Source organism: Stegastes partitus, unplaced genomic scaffold (assembly GCF_000690725.1).
Source record: "Stegastes partitus isolate 25-593 unplaced genomic scaffold, Stegastes_partitus-1.0.2 Scaffold1025, whole genome shotgun sequence".
In the NCBI taxonomy this organism is placed as follows: domain Eukaryota; kingdom Metazoa; phylum Chordata; class Actinopteri; family Pomacentridae; genus Stegastes; species Stegastes partitus.
This window is the reverse complement of record NW_007578756.1, coordinates 197,512-215,858: the sequence shown is the minus strand read 5'-3', so window position 1 is coordinate 215,858 and position 18,347 is coordinate 197,512. Positions and strand designations below refer to the sequence as shown.

The 18,347-nt window shown below is 38.0% G+C and overlaps 1 protein-coding gene across 1 annotated transcript in view; it reads left to right on the top strand.

Moving 5' to 3' along the window:
• LOC103367200 (glutamate receptor 2-like) overlaps window positions 1-18,136 on the top strand; it is a gene marked incomplete at its 5' end in the record, with an annotated part of 58,626 nt that extends 40,490 nt beyond the window's left edge. The window contains 3 exons of the mRNA XM_008295158.1: window positions 7,831-7,945; window positions 13,752-13,886; window positions 17,966-18,136. Of these exons, the coding sequence (XP_008293380.1) occupies window positions 7,831-7,945; window positions 13,752-13,886; window positions 17,966-18,136 (421 nt within the window). The remainder of the gene's footprint in view (window positions 1-7,830; window positions 7,946-13,751; window positions 13,887-17,965) is intronic.
• Between the last annotated feature and the right edge of the window lie 211 nt (window positions 18,137-18,347).

The window sequence follows — 18,347 nt, the reverse complement described above, 5'->3', positions numbered from 1 at the left end:
GATTCGTCTTACCAGGCCATAATGACTCTGAAAGGTGACTTTGATCATGTCCTGACAGTGTGGAGGTCTCAGAAGCCATTACAAGTGTGCAATCTGGTCAATCCTGAAGGCCAGATGGCTCCCAGTAAAATTCAGAGGAATACTGTCCTTTATTACTGTCTGTCAGGGGTGTGCATCTCTACCTTAAGAGGTGATCCGATACGAATCTGGATACATGGGTTATGATACGATTCACTAACAATACATTTTAATACATTACGATGCGATTCGATGCGATGCAGCTTGAATCTATTTGTGTGGTGAAAAAAAATTTAACCCTCTTCAGGACTTTCATGTTGCCATACGTAGAAGGTCTATCAGAGTTCATTGGTATTTTTAGTTCCAAATGCATAACAAATGTCCCTCTTTGTATATATATATATATATATAAAATCTTCAAAAAAAACCAATACCTGTTACCTAAACCAAATAGCCTGGGGTCCAAAACACCCCAAAGTCCTGAAGAGAGTTCCATTTATTTTTCGAATACACACAGACAAGACAGACTGTGCTCTATTAAATAGTGTGTCTGTGTTAAGTTGTGACTATCAGCAGTTGATCTGGACGTGTTTTCTGAATAACCACCAGGTGTTAAACACCTGACAGAATGGAAAAGATCTATAGGAATGAAAAGGATCTTAGTCAAACTGATTGGTGGCACAATGAGTAAAACAGCGAACTCAGATTTTTAGCGCTGGACTACATGGTTTTGAATCCTCTCACCGAACTTGAAAAATACATGTTTTTTGATTTTGGCCAGCACGTTTGGTTTTGCTGTCTGTAGATGATATTGACGTGGACATAGACGTTGTTAACGAGTGATGTTTATGTCTTTTGGTGAGGTCTTCTTCATGTAGTATCTTTATCTTCACACACAGACAAGTCTGGTCGTGACAAATCTGCAAACGGAACATCTGGGTCATAAATACTGCAAGCATCACCAGGTAAACTGGAACACCGGTGCTGTCGGCCATGCTGTTGTGTTGTGTTGCTGACAAACACGTTAAGCAAACGTTACTCTCACTGTGGGAGTCTCGCGAGACTGGAGCGGCCACAGTTAGTAGCAAAGCTCCAATCAAGCGATTCATAACCATACAACTGGACATCGACCGCTGCACAGTAGATAGAGATTGATCCAGAGGCCCACCGGTCAATGTTCATATCGTTAAAGTTTAAATTTATATCCGGTTCGTATCGGTGAGTCTTTCCACCCCTACTGTCTATGTTTACCAAAGCACTTTTGACCTGACGTCTCCCTGAAATCTTGAACCAAGTCTTTATTTGTCTCTTTGATAAAAAGGGCAAGGACTCTATATGATGTGAATTATACAGGCCAATTAATCTTTAGAATGTTTGTTATAAATTCCTCGCTAAGACCCTTGCTCCTTGACAATGCTCACCCTGTACTGGTGCCACCAATAGGCAGACATTCCTTCTATAACATTAAATGCTCTTTGATATTATCTACATCTACACTCAGTGAAATTTTCCTGTTTGTGACATGCTTAGACATTGAGAAGACTTTGATTGGGTGTAGTACGAATATTTAATAATGACTCTGAGAAAGCTTACCTTTGGTAATTGTTATACTTTACATCAAACTGCACTATGCATTCACCTTAGCTTTTATCAATGTGAATGACTCACATTTAAGATATTTCCTGTTACCTAGAGGTAGTAAACGAGGGTACCCAATGAGTCCAATGCTCTTTGTACTTCATATGAAGTGCCTTGCAGCCTGTCTACGTCACTCTTAGGAGATAGCACATACAAACTATCTCTCTATGCTGATGACCTTCACTACCTCACACTCTGTCATAATTTGGAGAAATTTGAAGAATTTTAAGGCGACAAATTGAACCAACAAGAAAATAAATGTTACCTTGTAAATTCTGTGGCCCACCGTATCCAAGCGACTGCATTTCCATGCAAGAGAGTGCCATGTGGCGCTCCATGCAGATTAGTTTTATTAGTTTTTTTTTTTAAACGGTGTATAGTTACTGTATATAACACACTGTCTACAGCTTTTCCAGGGCAAGTAACATTTAATAAAAAAAACAATATTCTGCAGTTTTAGCGGATTACTGAACCTCAATAACCACATTTTTACTTACTGTGGGTTCATTTTTCAGATTCTGCACCTCTATAGAAACAACACACTTTTTTATTTCTCATAAGGCATGTAGAAGAAGGTAAGTTTAAAGAAATATTACAATTTTAAGCTTAGATTTGATTCGGTTTTCCGTAACGAAAAACTGACTGACAGAACTGCACGCCACACATCATTAGTAAAAAGACTGTCAGAAGGGTAAAAATCCGCTGATTCTTTCTGCTTTTACAGCTTCTGGCTTTGATAAATGGTGTAACTTTGGCAATTTTTCAAAGATGACATGCCTTTCAAACCTCAGCTTTTGGGGGTCAATGGGTTAAAAAACAAGACGATGTCAACTGGGTATTATCTACATCCTCAGGAAGATGTCTTGTAGCTGAAAACTACAGACTGGGTCGGGAAGCCATCAACTATTAAGCAACAAAAAGAAAAATATGAAGTAATACCAACCTCTTGCCTTCTAGCTACCTGTGTTAATAGTGAGTTTAAAATAGTCCAATCTGGAAGGTTGTTATAAAACCTATGCAACCTAGTATGGAACCTAATGTAAAAAGGGAATTACACACAAACCCCACAATGTCCCTTAAGATGTTTTCACGGTTGAAAACATAACTTTTGTCCCCAAACTTAGGTAGTAGATAAAAGAACATGCCATCTTTTTTGGTTTTGTACTCTACATCAAATTACACTCCCATAAGAAGTACTCCCTTTGTCCAATTAACATAGTTTTGCAATTATTGTTTTAAGGCCAAGTGACAGACTTGGGCAGTTAAAAAAAAAAAAAAAAAATCATCTTGGAACTTAAACACTGTTTTAGTTTTATATGTCTACAGGGTGTTTCTCCAGCTTAACTGTAAATAAAGGTGTGATTGTGGTTGTGTGTACTGAGCTGAGCTGCATGGTAGTCACTGAGTTTGTTTCTTGTTTCTGTCTTTTCAGCACCTACAGATTCTGTCTGCCCTACCTTGTCTCATTTTTCTAAGTGTGATGCCGTATCTGTCAGTCAGCTCTGAAAGTTAACTTTCTTCTGCAGAATGTTTTTATTGCTGAATGCAGTTACACATTGTTGTCAAATTAGCAGTTAAAGCTGCATTAAGCGAGTTTTAAGAACCAAAAGGTCCTTTTGATCGATACTAATGAGTCCTTCACTCAGGTGTATTGACGAACACATTTTATGGAGGATTTTTTAACCAGATAACCAGCTAAACAGAGGGTATTTGGATAATAATTAGCTGCCAGGCACTGTGTATAGTAGTCATCTGCTAAAATGTTACATGTACCTGTTTTATCATCCAAATTGGTCAATGAAGATTAATCTGCATTCTAAACATTTTGTCAGGTTTCATTTTAGAATGACATTTAAATTCACTACAGCTGTTAAAAAACCAAACAAAACATGAGAAAACTGTCTGAAGTGAATGTAATCGTGACTGTGATCAGCAGTCATCCAGTCATATGAAAACCTTCTATGATTTCACATTTAAGTTTATCAAAGATGATCAAATCTAACCTCAAAATGCATGAGATGGACTATGTTAACTGGAGAAAAAGTAACAGGACTTGCTGCCTTTTTTTTTTATTTTTATTTTTAATCTTTAGCTTGGGCACTCACAACAAAGTCAGTATATCAGGAAGGTTTCCTTAAAGGGTCAAGAGCTAAGATGGACTGTTATATACCATGACTGAATAACAGAACCCAAACATGAGCCATTACCTACTAAGAACTGCAGTTCAATCAGAACTGCAAATCAAAGCTTTAGAGGAGGTGAAAGAGCTAGAAAGCTAGCATTAAAAAAAGAAAACCTTTCTCATTATTAACTCATTTTTAATGCCAAAAATATCGCTTAATGGAACTTTAAGTCTAACCATTTGCTATATCAACTGTTCAACTGTTGTTGTTTTATACGTCATGGTAGAACCAGAGACATGTTCTCTATTTTTTACAACTTTAGTCGTAAAGAGCCCTTATTCAGACCTAAATACTGTTGGAATTATTCACCGAATGTCACTTTCTCAATGTCTCTGCTCCTAGCATGATCTTTTCTTGTCATTTTAGATTACTTTCCCTTTTTGCCGCTGTTGCAATCGAAGCAAAATATCAGTGTTGTAATGTTGCAATGGCAGGCTTCGTTCAGAGTGATCAAAAAACAAAGCCAAAAACAGACAAAAAAGAAAAAAAACAACACAAATTGGCATATGAATATGATCGCATTCAAGTATTGTGACAAATTATGACAACAGTTTCTCAGTAAATGATATATCAATGCAGATATTATACAGTATTTGCAACCAATCAAATCTGAGATGAACGGAGCCTAGGCCTGGGTATATGTAACATTTTCTACATCACATTATATACAGAATGTTTTAATGTCTTAAAAGCATTAGTCACCATTAATCACTACATTATACATGAGGTTTATAATTAACAGATTGATCTACTAGGGAACACAATACCATATGCAACAATTCCACCACCTTTTCATTTTACCATCACATCATTACTTGTTACTTAAAATACTCTTGCTGCTGGATTGCCTCTTATCCCTCTCAAGATTTCTATTATCGGATCTATTACTGTAGCCTCTTTAAAAGTCCTACAATGTCCTGTAGTGAAAAGAAACACACAGTGGACCCATTAAAACAAATCCCTGGGCTGGTTTGCACAAGGATTAGACTTGTTGACAGATTGAGGCCTTCTTGGATTTGCTAAAGTGGAAGTTACACAGCTTTATGGAAATTAAAAACTGAACAACTGTTTGAAACTTAAAGGTCCCATATAGTCAAATTCCATTTTTTTTTATTGTGCTTTGTATGTTTTATAAAGTTGGAGGTGTAAAAGGAAAACTGTAGAAGAGGACTGTAAAAAGACTGTTAAAGACTGTCTACTCACTTCTGTTGTATACTGTGACTGTTGTTCTGTTTGTGTGGTCACACAAAAGAATGAGTATGAAGACTGAAAAGCAGTCCATTATGACTACAGGCTAACCAGCAGTCGTTTTATAGCCTGTTGGAAGTTAAAACTCCTGTGTTGCACTGCTAAACTCCTGATTTTATTGTGATATAAAATAAGCACACAGTGAGAAAGTTAGAAGTGACAGATTGTCCTGGTCAACCACTCCACTCTATAACTAAACAGAAGTAGAGGGTCCTTCCTGAGGGGGGTCTGAACAGCAGTATCTTAGCTGGATTTAAAGCGGCAGACACTGAAACAGCCCATTTAGACCAGGGCTTAAACCAGGGGTTATGGTCAATTGAATCATCTTTGTGATCTTTTCATGTGAAGATTGTAAGACACCTCCTGAAAGCATGTGAGACTTCAATTAATTACAAATGGCACAATATGGGACCTTTAAAATAACAATTCTTTTTTTTTTTATAAGCCATATTACTTTCACATTACTTAGGCACATGGTATTACTATATCTAGCTGCCACTGGAGTGAAAGAGTGCCCGAGGCTGTTGGGTCTCAGCTTTTGGGGTGCTACTTGACATGCTTTTCAGCTGCTTGACTCTGTGTTCTGTGTTCTCCTGCCTCCACTATGCTGCCACAACAGCCGAGGGATAAGCAGAGGCCAGAGGATTCTTCCTCCTGTCACCTTAATAGTCCTTGATGCAATGAAATATAAGTAGCAACAGGCAAAATAAACAGAAACTCTTTTACAAAGTGAAAAATATGTTGATAATATTATCAACAAAAACTACACAGGGACCCATAAAATGTTGCTTTTATACCAAGACTAAGCAGTACAAATTGGTATTTAGTCATTAAAATAGTTTGAAATTATATTTATACTATTATACAAGTTTAATATATTATAATTTACTAAACTTAGTGTATAAGCACAAGTAGGTCTTCAACCTTGTGCAGCCAGTTCCTGTTCTGGCCACATGGGCTCCAGAGTAAGCACTACTTTAGTCTGACAAATCTATAATAGATTTTTTAGCACATAAACCAAATGTAGTTTCTAGCAGTTGGTCTTCCCACCACCAACCCCCAGAATACCCTGACCAGCTTTAAAAAATGTTACACTGTTAAGTAGATTGTTGTAATTTTAGCAGCTTCACCAACCATTTCAAATGCATTTTATGTGCTCTAAGGTGTGCTACAATACCAGCAGGATGGATCCATAATCTGTATCATCATTGTTCATTAGATAGGTATCTTAAAATTAAACAGTGAACCATTGTGGTGATTATTAGTTCCCCTGTCAGTATAAAAATGAACCCTGATGACGGGGGTAGTAAGGTAATAAGAACCAGAGCTAAAAATGTGCTTACTCCTCGTCCTTGGCTAATTTACACTCAGACTTTTCTTGTTGCTCTTCTTAAAGGAGAATGCCATTCACTACAGACCTAATAATCATTTACCCTCATTCTACTATATACAGATGTAATGGTCTAATCTTTATCAGTAACCAAAACAGTCCTGATGAGAATGTACTGAGTGAATGTTTACAGGCTTAAAGTCACAGTGTTTACACATAAATGCAGTCCCTGAATAATAGCAGCAAAATAGTCTGACGGGATGGATACGTTTATTTTATATGTCTATGTATGACTACGCTTTGATAGTATTTTAGGAAACCACAATCCAATACGGAATGAGCTAATTGGATGGAAATCCCTTTAAAAGTCTTTTCTAATTTAATTATCATCTGACATTTGTAAATAAACAAAACTCTTGTACTGAGATTTGATTGGCAGCCTATTTAACACTGCTTTACATTAAAATAGTTATCTAACACATTAAAGTAACAGTCTACTCATTTTGGTACAAAATGTTTTACCTTATCCAAATAAATTTAACCAAGATATTCTGACAACTGAAATACAACTATGTAGCAAAACAACTAGATCATTTCTCCACACACACACACGAGTGTGTTGAGTGATGTTAGATGATTGCTTTGCTTTACAAATAACTTTTAGCTCATTTTCCCATTTACCTATGGTTTACCGGTTCAAACATTTATACTCACTCTGGGACATGGTGACAGCTCCAAAAATAGGTCCAACTGTTCAAGAAGCAACAGCTGTTCGATAATCACACAGATTTTACACCAAACCTCTCGGTTAGTCATATGAATGCAAATTTTAATGAATATGTAATGGTAAGCGAACATTACCCACTCTGTTGTAGACATTCCAGTTTAGAGATTCATCATTGTACACCCTTAAGGAGTTTTATTTTGGCTGTCTGGATTGTGCCTCACTGTATATGTAAGTATGATCTTCTATTGGCAACTTTTGACAGTTCAACTGGCAAAAAGAACAGTCAATACAATTTAAAATTGAGAAGCTCATACTTTCACATTTTGTATAGCGTTTTGCTATCACAGAAGAGAGAAGTGATTCGATTAATGTAAAACCACCCTTCAGAACCCATACCTGTCACTTTTTTTTTTTTTTAAATGAAGACCGATTGAACTTGGACATATCACTCCACGTTCATATTTCCATGGTATTTCAACAGATTGAGCATAGCCACAGAGACATGTAACATTACTCCTATCAAATAGAAGTTTTCAGATAAAAAAAAAAGCAAAAAGCAAAAAAGCATTGCAGCTGTGTTTTCTGTTTATGTTAAGAATTAAGAGTACATGTTGCTAACATGCATACCAGCAGGAGAACTGGCAATGACAACAACTGAACTGCTAACAGCCACTGTGTTCATGTAGAAATGCGGTGAACCTGGCGGTGTTAAAGTTGAACGAGCAGGGGCTGCTGGACAAACTGAAAAACAAGTGGTGGTATGACAAGGGAGAATGCGGCAGCGGAGGAGGGGAGAGCAAGGTTAATACACACACGCGCACACACACACACACACACACCCACACACACACACACATTAGAACATACAAACACAAAGGTAACATGGTTATTAAATGTAAAAAAAAATGTAAAGAAGCAGCACAGTTGCAATGCCACATGTGAATACAAATACTAGCAGTGTTATTTATGCCAAGATTGACCCTTTCACAGAAATTCAAGAACAAATGAAAACTCATAGACAAAACATACAGATACTGGATTTTGCATTAGCTTATAAGCACTACCAACAGGTGGCATTGTCGTCTGTACTGCTTCTTCTACAGATATGTTGCACCCTGTTTGGTTGAGGTCAGGGTAAGGGCAGACTGAAGGGCCAGATTAGGGTCAGGTGACCTCACACCAGATGGCAGCAACAGTGACGAACTGTTGATGAAGAGTTTGTGAGACCAAACTCTTTTTATCTATGGCTCCTGCCCTGGAGGAGCACTGTTACTGAAAAAGCAGAAAGGCTTTTCGCTGCAGCACCTCTCAGTCTCTGTCTCAGAAACCAAACAGGTGGGCCTTGATGATACAAGATTTTATTTGAAACAGTTTTGTCTAATTAATCCCAGTTATAACGGAGTAAACAGTCTATAGAATTTCCGCAGACCTCCTGGGAGCTGTAATAATCTGTCAAATGCTAAATACTGATAATGAATCAGTGGAAAGATCATTTTTGCTGAATCATTGCTCTAAAAGTCTCTCCTATAAAATAAACCAAAAAGCTCAAAGTAAATCCTTAATGGCAGATAAGGTTCCAGAAAATAAGAACTATTAGAGGGCCCTTGTCTTGGTGGCTAGACCAGAGTGTGAGAACCGCTGCCTCATTAATAACATAAGATAACATTGATGATGTTATTTATGTTATTCCCATTGAAGAGTGCCAGTAAACCTTGCCGTATTGAAACTGAATGAGCAAGGGACCCTAGACAAGATGAAAAACAAGTGGTGGTACGATAAAGGAGAGTGTGGCTTCAAGGACTCCACCAATAAGGTTAGTTTTATGTCTGTGGGTCAATCAAACACAATATCTGTTCACACATGTAACATGCACGGTAAGCTTGCACAGTGTGGTCAGTACAGGTTAGTTACATCCATTTGTAATGTTTACGACATAGACAGGTTCAACAATATTTGAAAGCATAATGCGACAAGAAAAAAATTGTGGTGTTCTGAAACGGTAGAAATGCTTAACAAAAACTTGTCTATAGTCTATATGTTTAAACACTTAAGTCTGTCTGTTTGTCTGTCTGTCTCTGTCTGTCTGTACGTACATATGTTTGTATGTATATATGTACGTATGTATGTTTGTCTAAAACCCAGTTTGGACAAAATTATTTTTCAAAGTAAAGTAGGAGATGGAAATGTGTTCACAATAATCACAAATTAAATACCCAAAACAGGTGGTGTTTCATTACATGGGGTAGCATAAAGGACAGCAGTGGCTGTACATTTCGACCATTTAGATTGGTTGGTATGCAGAGTCCAGAAAACTTTTTTTTTAGTGTTTATTTTTTGTTTGTCTGGTTTTATCCCCATTTCCAATGGTTTAGGCATGAAAATCTGTGCTCCGCCAAAGGCTGCACCTATACCCTTTTGAGGGAGCTGACTGCTTTGAGGGGATGCAATGCTGTCAACTGCAGACCTTTGACAAGGCACCTGTATTATACATATAAGATCTGATTTAATCTGTTCATTTATTCATGTCATTGAAACTATGTACTTTCCCATAGACTCCTCAAACCCCAAGCTTATCATCCTTACATTAAGAAGGTGAACCAGATTGCATGGGGATCACTTAATCTAGATATACAATTACACTGACAGGAAAAAATAAATAAAACTATTAGAAGAGAGCAAGAGATGGGAGGGAAGAAATCATGTGATTGCAGGTTAGAGACACAGAGTCTCAGACACAGTCCAGACACCCTTCACAGTCATCTTTGCCAGAATTTGATCAATTTTGCAGATGACTAGTTTTGAGTGGTTGGACAGTGCCATTTTATGGTTTAAAGTAGACCCCCAGATGGTGGCGAATCATTTCTCACAACAATAACCTGTCAGAGTCAGGAAGAGGTCATTAGGAGAGACAGAAATTTACAGAGAGCAAGTAAACTTACCACTTAATGTTGGTGATGATGTTCAGAAATTTCATTTTTGTGGTTGGCATGAAGAAGAAACCTTTAAATTTTCTTACATGCTGGTAGATGGCACAGTCACTAAACTTACCCCAAATCTGCATGCAATAGTTATGTATAGGTTTAGAAAAACACATGAAAGCAGTTCTGAATATTTTTACTTAAGAACCACTCATATGTCCAGGTCATTTGTGTTACATTCATTCTTTACAGCAGGCAAAAGTCCATGCAAGGGCAAGCACAGTTTTTGTGCTATTTTCATTGTGTACTTCTGTGCTTTTGCACCCTTTTTGCAGTTTTCTGGCAATAAACAGATATCCCTCCAGAGTGGGAGAAGAGGCACAATTGAGCCATGTTGATATCTATTTTGTCACAGTGCTTGCATTAAACTCTGCTTGGATGCAGGGCAACGTTTATGGCTTTAGGTGGCAGTGGCCGTGTGTCCACTTGTTATTAATTAGTTTAACAGACAAAACACAAGGATTTAAAGATAACTGACCTTGTGTGTTTTTGTAAATATTAACTTAGCACCAAAGGATATGAGTATTTTTCAGTTGGATAAATTTGCCCTGATACTGTACCTATAAAAAATACTCACCCCTCTTGGAAGTTTTCCCCTTTTCTTGCTTTTTAACATTGAACAAAGCCACAAATTCTCGATTAAAAATAGTCTTGGCTCTAATTCAGTTACTCAAGAACATTCAACTTGTTGTCTTTAAACAATTTCAGTGTACTTGTGGCTGTCTGCTTTGGGTCATTGTCTTCCTTTCTGAAGTTGCAGTTCTTATGTAAACTGCATCAGGTTGTCCTCCAGGATTTACCTGTACTTTGCTGCATTTATTATACCCTCTACCTTTACAAGCAGAGAAGCATTCTCATATCATGATGCCACCACCATGCTTCACAGTGGGGATTTGTGATGTTGTGCAGTGTTTGGTGTACACCAGCCATAGTGTCTAGTCTAATTGCCAAAATGCGTCTTTTGGTCTCATCAAACCAAAGAACCTTCTTCCACTTCCACTTAGTCCATTTCACTTCAGAGTTTACCCGATGCCGTCTGGTAAACTCTAGTTGAGATTTAATATGAGCTTTGTCAACAGTGACTTTCCCTTTGCCACTTTCCCATAAAATTTTGACTAATGAAGAACCTCGGCAACAGCTGTTGAACGCACAGTCTCTCTCATGTCAGTCACTTCAGAGTGTTCAAAGGAAACGTAGGTGTCTTTATGGCGTCCCTCATTAGTCTTTTCTGTTCTAGGCAAGGTTATGCACATGCCAGATTTTTTCAGTTTCCTAATTATTATTTCAGCTGTTCTCCAGATTATATTTAGTGACTTGGACCTTTTCCTGTATCCATTCTACAACTCATGCTTTACGCTAACCTTTTTACAGAGTGGCTTTAGTGGTCTTTTGTTTCCATGGTGTAGTTGTATCCAGGAGTGCTGATTTACCAGTGACTGGACCTTCCAGATACAGGTGTCTTTATACGACAGTCACTTGGGATGCATTCGCTATGCTCAGACAATCTCCATTTCCATTTCAATAGTGTAGCTTGTAGCACCAATGAGCTGCACCTGTGTTTGAACTAGATGAGTAATTTTAAAGGGGTGAACACTTATGCAGTCAATTATTTTACATTATTAATCGATTTACTTTGTAGAAATCTGTTTTCACTTGTTGAAAAGCAATACAGGGGGAAAACTTCCAAGGTTTTATATATATAGGCACTGTTTGCATATAGATTCATTTATGTATAAGGTACTTTTAAAGCCTAAATGAATCTATTAAATTAAAAAAGGGCAGAGTAAGTGGGAAAAAACAGCCACACCAATAGTTCTGCAGCTGCAGTAGCTGCCTGTTAATTCTGCCACTAGCAGTATATTTGGAGTGATACATGTTCATATTTAATGTGCTGTTCATTTTTTTATTTTGGAGCCTCAGGTGCTTCATCCAGTTGTACCATTTTTCTCTCTCTCAGCATCTCTCCCTCTGTTTCTCACCTGTTTCCACTTGTCAAGAAGATGAGAGGAACTCATGTGATTGATGATTACTGAAGTGTTTGCCTGGTTGAGGTCACCAGAATTGCACAAATGTGCATGTCACAGCTGTTTGTAGTTTGTTTGCATCTATGTGCTGTGTCAGGACAATAGAGCTCAAATTCACATGGAGCAATCAGGGTAGAATTGGGCACGCATTAAAAAATACAGAAGATAGGACATTAGTTAAAAAATGATTGTGCTTAATCCTTGCTTTATCCACTGCAGCTTTACATTTTGTCATCTTTATAATTTTGTCAAACTGTAAATTTTGTTACTTGGAGTAGCTCATGTCTCTTTTGAGGAGCTTTGCCCCCTCTGGCTTACCCTCAATTTAAACACTGATTCATGTGTGTCAGTAGTTATCTGGGTAAGCAGGTGATGTGAGCACAGATTTGGAAAATCATAGACATTCTGTTGGTATTCTGAACTGTGAATAGGCTGTCATGTTTAGACCAGCCTTCAAATGTTAAATGTCAAGTGTAGGCTAAAGTGTCACTCAACGTGGAGGTGAAACAGAAAGCCCTGTCCATACTGATATGTTGATGTCAGTGTAGACAGCAGGCTGTGTGACTGACTCATGAGCACAGTGATGCTTGATAAGACAGCCGGATACATGGTTGGCCAGCTCCCTTGTGCATCATGTAGAGACTGCCAACTATCAAACCTAAATGAAAACAATGGTGAGGAAAATATACTTATAATACCCCATGCGCAACAGTGTTTCTCTGCTGGGTGACAGTCCGTACACGTTTGACCACAGGGAACCAAAAAATTAAAATGCTAGTAATTACCTAATAGGTGCACACTTATCAGTGCATTACAATTTAAAAAATATATTTTCACTGTAATCTGCTATTAATTGTATCAACTTGAGTTTAACCAATCTGCAACTCAATTTAGAAGTTTTGATTTAAAAAAACAGAACTGAAAAACAAAAATGCTCCAAAATGCTCTAAGACTTTCCTTTGCAGATGTTTTAATAGAAAGAAAGTGCTCTATGTTTATCCATGATCCATGAAAAACACTGAATTTTACTGAAGACCTCAGTATGAGTCAAAGGAATTATGTTATACAACAAACTGTCTGATTACGTCTAAAGGTGTTAAAGTGTTTATAGCTGTTCAGAAATAACACTCTGGACGACTGCGTATAAAGTCTCCTGTAGCACAGATGGGACACACGTAACATATCGTACAAATGGGGAGAATGATGCATCCTTTTAATGTGTCATTATCCCCTTTTGTATATCTTTGATCACATACAGGTACCCACTGACTTACACACAGATAGTGATAAGGAGCAAGAATTTTAAATGTTTTAAATGTGTTTAGATGTGTGCATTCAGGTTTAGTCTGTTTGTTTGTGATACTGTGCTGTCTAATCTAAAGCTCTCTTATGTATTTATGATAAGGTAACTGTGTGTAGATGAAAAGATAGTATAGTTTGATCCTGCTAAATAAAAAACAATTAACATGTTTGCCAGTTGTAGCTGTTGCACCCCACTAACTCCTTTCTCTGGGTACTTCCTCATTTTTTCCTTTTGTGTGTGTGTGTGTGTGTGTGTGTGTGTGCGCGTGCACATGTGTGTGTACGTGTTGGTGCGTGTACTAGGAGAAGACCAGCGCTCTGTCTCTTAGTAACGTAGCAGGAGTCTTCTACATCCTGGTCGGAGGTCTAGGTCTAGCCATGATGGTAGCACTGGTAGAGTTTTGTTACAAGAGCCGGGCTGAGGCCAAAAAAATGAAGGTACGTTATATTTTTTTTAGATACCAGTTTTAATTTTAACTCCCTATGTATCCTAAATGTTTAATGCATGCCAATCTGAAAACCATAAAAGCAAAATCTTTTACAGTTAATGCAATGTATATTTTATTGCCATATGTGTAAAATTAGGGATAGTATGACAGAGTTTAAATACTACTTTCTGACACTGTTGAGTGTAATTTAACAGTGAGTAGCCATTTTATGAGCTTCATCTTTATGTCTACTTATGTTCACTCCCTCTTAGTCCTTGGTACGTCTCAGTGTTCTAATGCTCCTTCTTCCTGATGTTACTGTCAGTTGGGTTTGCCACATCTGTCGCAATTACTCTCTTCTGCACCTTATCAACCACCAATATGTGTGGTTGGTTAGCCAGCAGCTCAAAGTCACACTGGAACTGAAAATTCTACAGGATCTTAGCCGTGTTGTTCTTCACCACTTTCTTCTAACCTGGTATAGGTGTTCCTGTTCTATATGGCAGTCACTTGGCTGTCTCAGTGTATTCTGTCCCAGCTTGCATCTTACACTGTTACTATGTGCTGGACTGTTTCAGGGACGTCTGTGTACAGCCTGTACCTTGGGTTCTGTCGGCTGTTTTTTTTTTACCCCTGCCTATATGTATCTAGCTATGAGGGTCTGTTCTTGTGTTGCCATGACCAGAGCCTCCGTGTTTTTATCTCAGTATGCAACTGCACTACTCAGTAGTGTTTTTATTCTGTTGGAGCCTCCAGTTTCAGCTGTGAGAGTAGCTTTCTACTATTGATGTTTGAGCACTGGGCTACCAGCTGCCTCAAGGTCAGTGATGAGATTGGTCTTCTGCTCATTCATAGTTCCCACATGCGTGGCATGTATCCTCTCTCTATGGGCTTGCTAGTATAGCAATACTCTCTCAAACCAGTAGTCGCAGTCCTTGTCCATGTCCAAATACATCCAGGCTGGTATGGCAGTAGGTTGATTTCTCTCAGGCTATTAATGCTGACCTAATGATGGAAGACTGAGGACCATTGATGGGTGTCATTCACATGTAAAACAAAAATAGGTAACCATATACTCAAACTCATTTGACAACCTTGGTCAGCAGGGCAATCCTTTGCATTTTTTTTCTTGCAGTATCCATTGTAAGTGGCCAACATTTACTATTGCTAAAAGCACCAAAGATATTGATTGGATTGTTATTGTACAGGCTTTGTAAAAGCAGCTGTGCAACCTAAGCTGTCATATGACAAATGTGATATTTGACAGTAAAATATGAGTAGGCAATTATTATCGATGGGGAAATTTTAAAAGACACTGCACTATGTTGTCATTCAGTACAATGCCAACTCTAACATCTCAATAATGAGCATATTGTTAAGGTAGTTTACATTACTTTGGTATCCAACTATAAAGAGAATTCTATATATCCTATTTGAGGAGAACAAAAGCTGAAATACAATCAACGGCGGCACTGTTTTTTTTTGTTGTTTTTTTTTGTTTTTTTAACGATTGAAATTTTACCACCTATTGATTTATACCATATACAAACTGCAATCGTTGACTGTAGAGGTGAGGGAATTGGGACCAATGATGAGAATGTCGGATTTACTGGTGTGAAGTTTAAGACAATTATTTTGCATCCACAGATTAATGTCAGAAAGGCAGTTTGAAAGGATAGCATGGGTGTGGGAGTTGACAGATTTAGTGGATATGTATAGCTGAATGTCATCAGCGTAGCAGTGGAAACGGAAACCATGATGATGAATGATCTGACCGAGGGGGAGGAGGTAGAGAATGAAGAGGAGAGGACCAAGCACCGAACCCTCGAGCCATCGAGAGTGCAGCTGGAGGAATTAATGGTGGCAATGATTTTGGCCAGATCAGCTGGGAGATGGGTGTAAAATTAGAGAGAAAAGAGAAGTGATAATAGGAGTCGAGTGGAGGGGGCAGACATGGGAGGTAGGGGAGGCAGATAGGGAGTTATAGATGGAATCAATTTTTGATTGGAAGAACGAGGAAGGAATTACATTTGTCGGTGATAAATGAGTTTGAGGTGTTATCACTGGGATTGAGGAGTTTATTGACAGTAGAAAAGAGAGCCTTTTGGTTGCTGGAGCAAGTGTGGATAGGGTTCGAGTAATAGGTGGAGCGGACGTGGATAAGGGCAGTTTTGTACAGTTGGAGGTGGTCTGTGTAAGCCTGAAGATGAACTGTGAGTTTTCTTATAAATTCTTTTCAAGCTGATGTTTTTGTGATTTCAGATGGTGGAGGTCAGGAGTGAAGCAGGGGGCTGAGTGTGTAGAAGACACTGTTTTGGTTTTTGTAGGGGCTAATTTATTCAGGTAGCTAGAGAGAGAGCGTTATGTTGTTGTCTTTTTTCATTTCTTGCTAAAAAAGTTATGCCCAAAATGACCACTGTGGCTGTATGTTTGGAATCATTGTCTAGCTGGACGGTCCAATTCTTGCCAAGGCTAAGTTTTTCTGCAGACTGTCTGAAGCTTTCCTCTAGAACTTTAATGTAGTCCTCTTTTCTCATTATTTCCTTGGACAAGGTTGGCCAGCCAACTGGCTGAAACACACTCCCAATGCCTTACAATCCTATGGCCATGCTTGTTGTATTTTAGGGGTTGAATCCTTCTCCTTTGTTTCGCCAAACAAAGCCATGTCCCTGTGTCCAAACAACCCCATTGTTGTCTTAACAAAACACAGAACTGATGACCAAAAGCTTTCATTTTTGTCCAGGAGAGGTTTTGCAAAGGCTAGGCGAGCTTTTGTCTGTCCATCTTGGAGAAGTGGAGTCGTCCTTGATCAGTGTCCAAGGACAGTCAAAGCAGGAAGCCACGCTGTGTAACACTCTCATTAATGGATTCTAACAGCATGCTCACTAAGCTCTTTGGTTTTATTCATTATTTGCAAATGATTAATACCTGACTAGTGACCTAATGCATCACCTGTTCCTAGTTTACAGTATACTGCAATGCTCTACAACATGGCAGAAAATACCAGGACAATTCTGAACGGCATAAAAGCTGAATATTCCTAAAATCTGAAATAATTGTATGAATAATTATGAAAATGGAAGTTACATTAAAAAAATTAAAGCATAGAAAAGGTTTTTTTTTTTTTGTTGTTGTTGTTTTTTTGAATCCTCATTAGCATCTCTAGCACAGTCTCTTACTTTATCTTTCATGTGGTTTTGTCATTTGGAGCCAAAAAGAAACTTACATTTAAATCAAAATCTAATATTGGTCTTGAGATTTTTGGTCCTAACTGTAACTTAAAGTTACTGTTTCTTCTTCGCAAGTTGGCCTTTGCAGTTGGTGTTTCAAATTTCAAGTTCCAATTACAAATAATTGTTTTCTTAATCTGTCTGTGAGCCTACTCCAACGCTTTAGTTCACATCACCTAGACATGGCCATTCAGACCATACAATGTTGTTAATGATCTGGTCTTAGGTGTTTCAGTACCACATCATTACTGGAGATCATTGGAGGTCTTGTCAGATAATCAATACATTTTTGGATCTGAGTATTTTTTGTGGCTTGTTGATAGTGGAATCTGTGTTATTTGGGGCTAAAGCTGCCATGGTGAACTGGTCCAGACTGAAAACAAGTAAAAGTGGATAATCACTTACAATACAGCTTTACCCAGAGACCCTAAGTAGCAAAAAGTACTGCAATATAAAATCTAGTAATAATCTTAAGAAACCTAATTTCCATAGTTGGTTTTTGGACTTTTTTTGACATAGATTTTTCTCTCTGTCACTATGTAATTGTCTCTTTTTTATTTTATTATTTCCAACATGGCATTTAGGCCTTTTGGTAATCACACATATGCCGTTGCTATTTACAGTGTTTACCTCATTTTCTTGCTTAGCCAGACCTTAAAAGGCTATTTTATTTATTTTTCTCCTTCTTTAATGTATAGACATTTTGTTTTGCTTTTGCAGTTATCTGCTGTTGCTGTTGCAAGTGCTCACAATGTTTGTAACTTGAATTCATATAAATATCAGTCACACAGCTGAAGAGTCATTGTTCCATGAGAAAAATTAGTACAGCAATAACAATGACTTTATTTTTGTTATTAAGGTGGCAACCAACACCTTGTCGTCACCCCAGCACACAGGAAACTACACACACACTCTGTCTTCTCCTCAACATGCCCCCAACTTCAACCTGCTGTCCCCCAGCCACCAGCCAAACTACGCCACCTATAAAGAGGGCTACAACGTTTACGGCATTGAGAGCGTCAAGATCTAATACGGGTAGGAGAGAGATGATTGATGGCTAAAAACTGTCCTCACCTCACAGTCATAGACAATGTTTAAACAATGAACTCTTAATTGGTATCAAATCATACTATCAGAGAGCAACTCCAAGAACTGCTGGATTCATATTATGGCGGTGTATAGCAGCTTCAGTGGCAAACTTCCTTTTCAGTTGAGTAAAACTCTAAAGTAGATATCTTTAT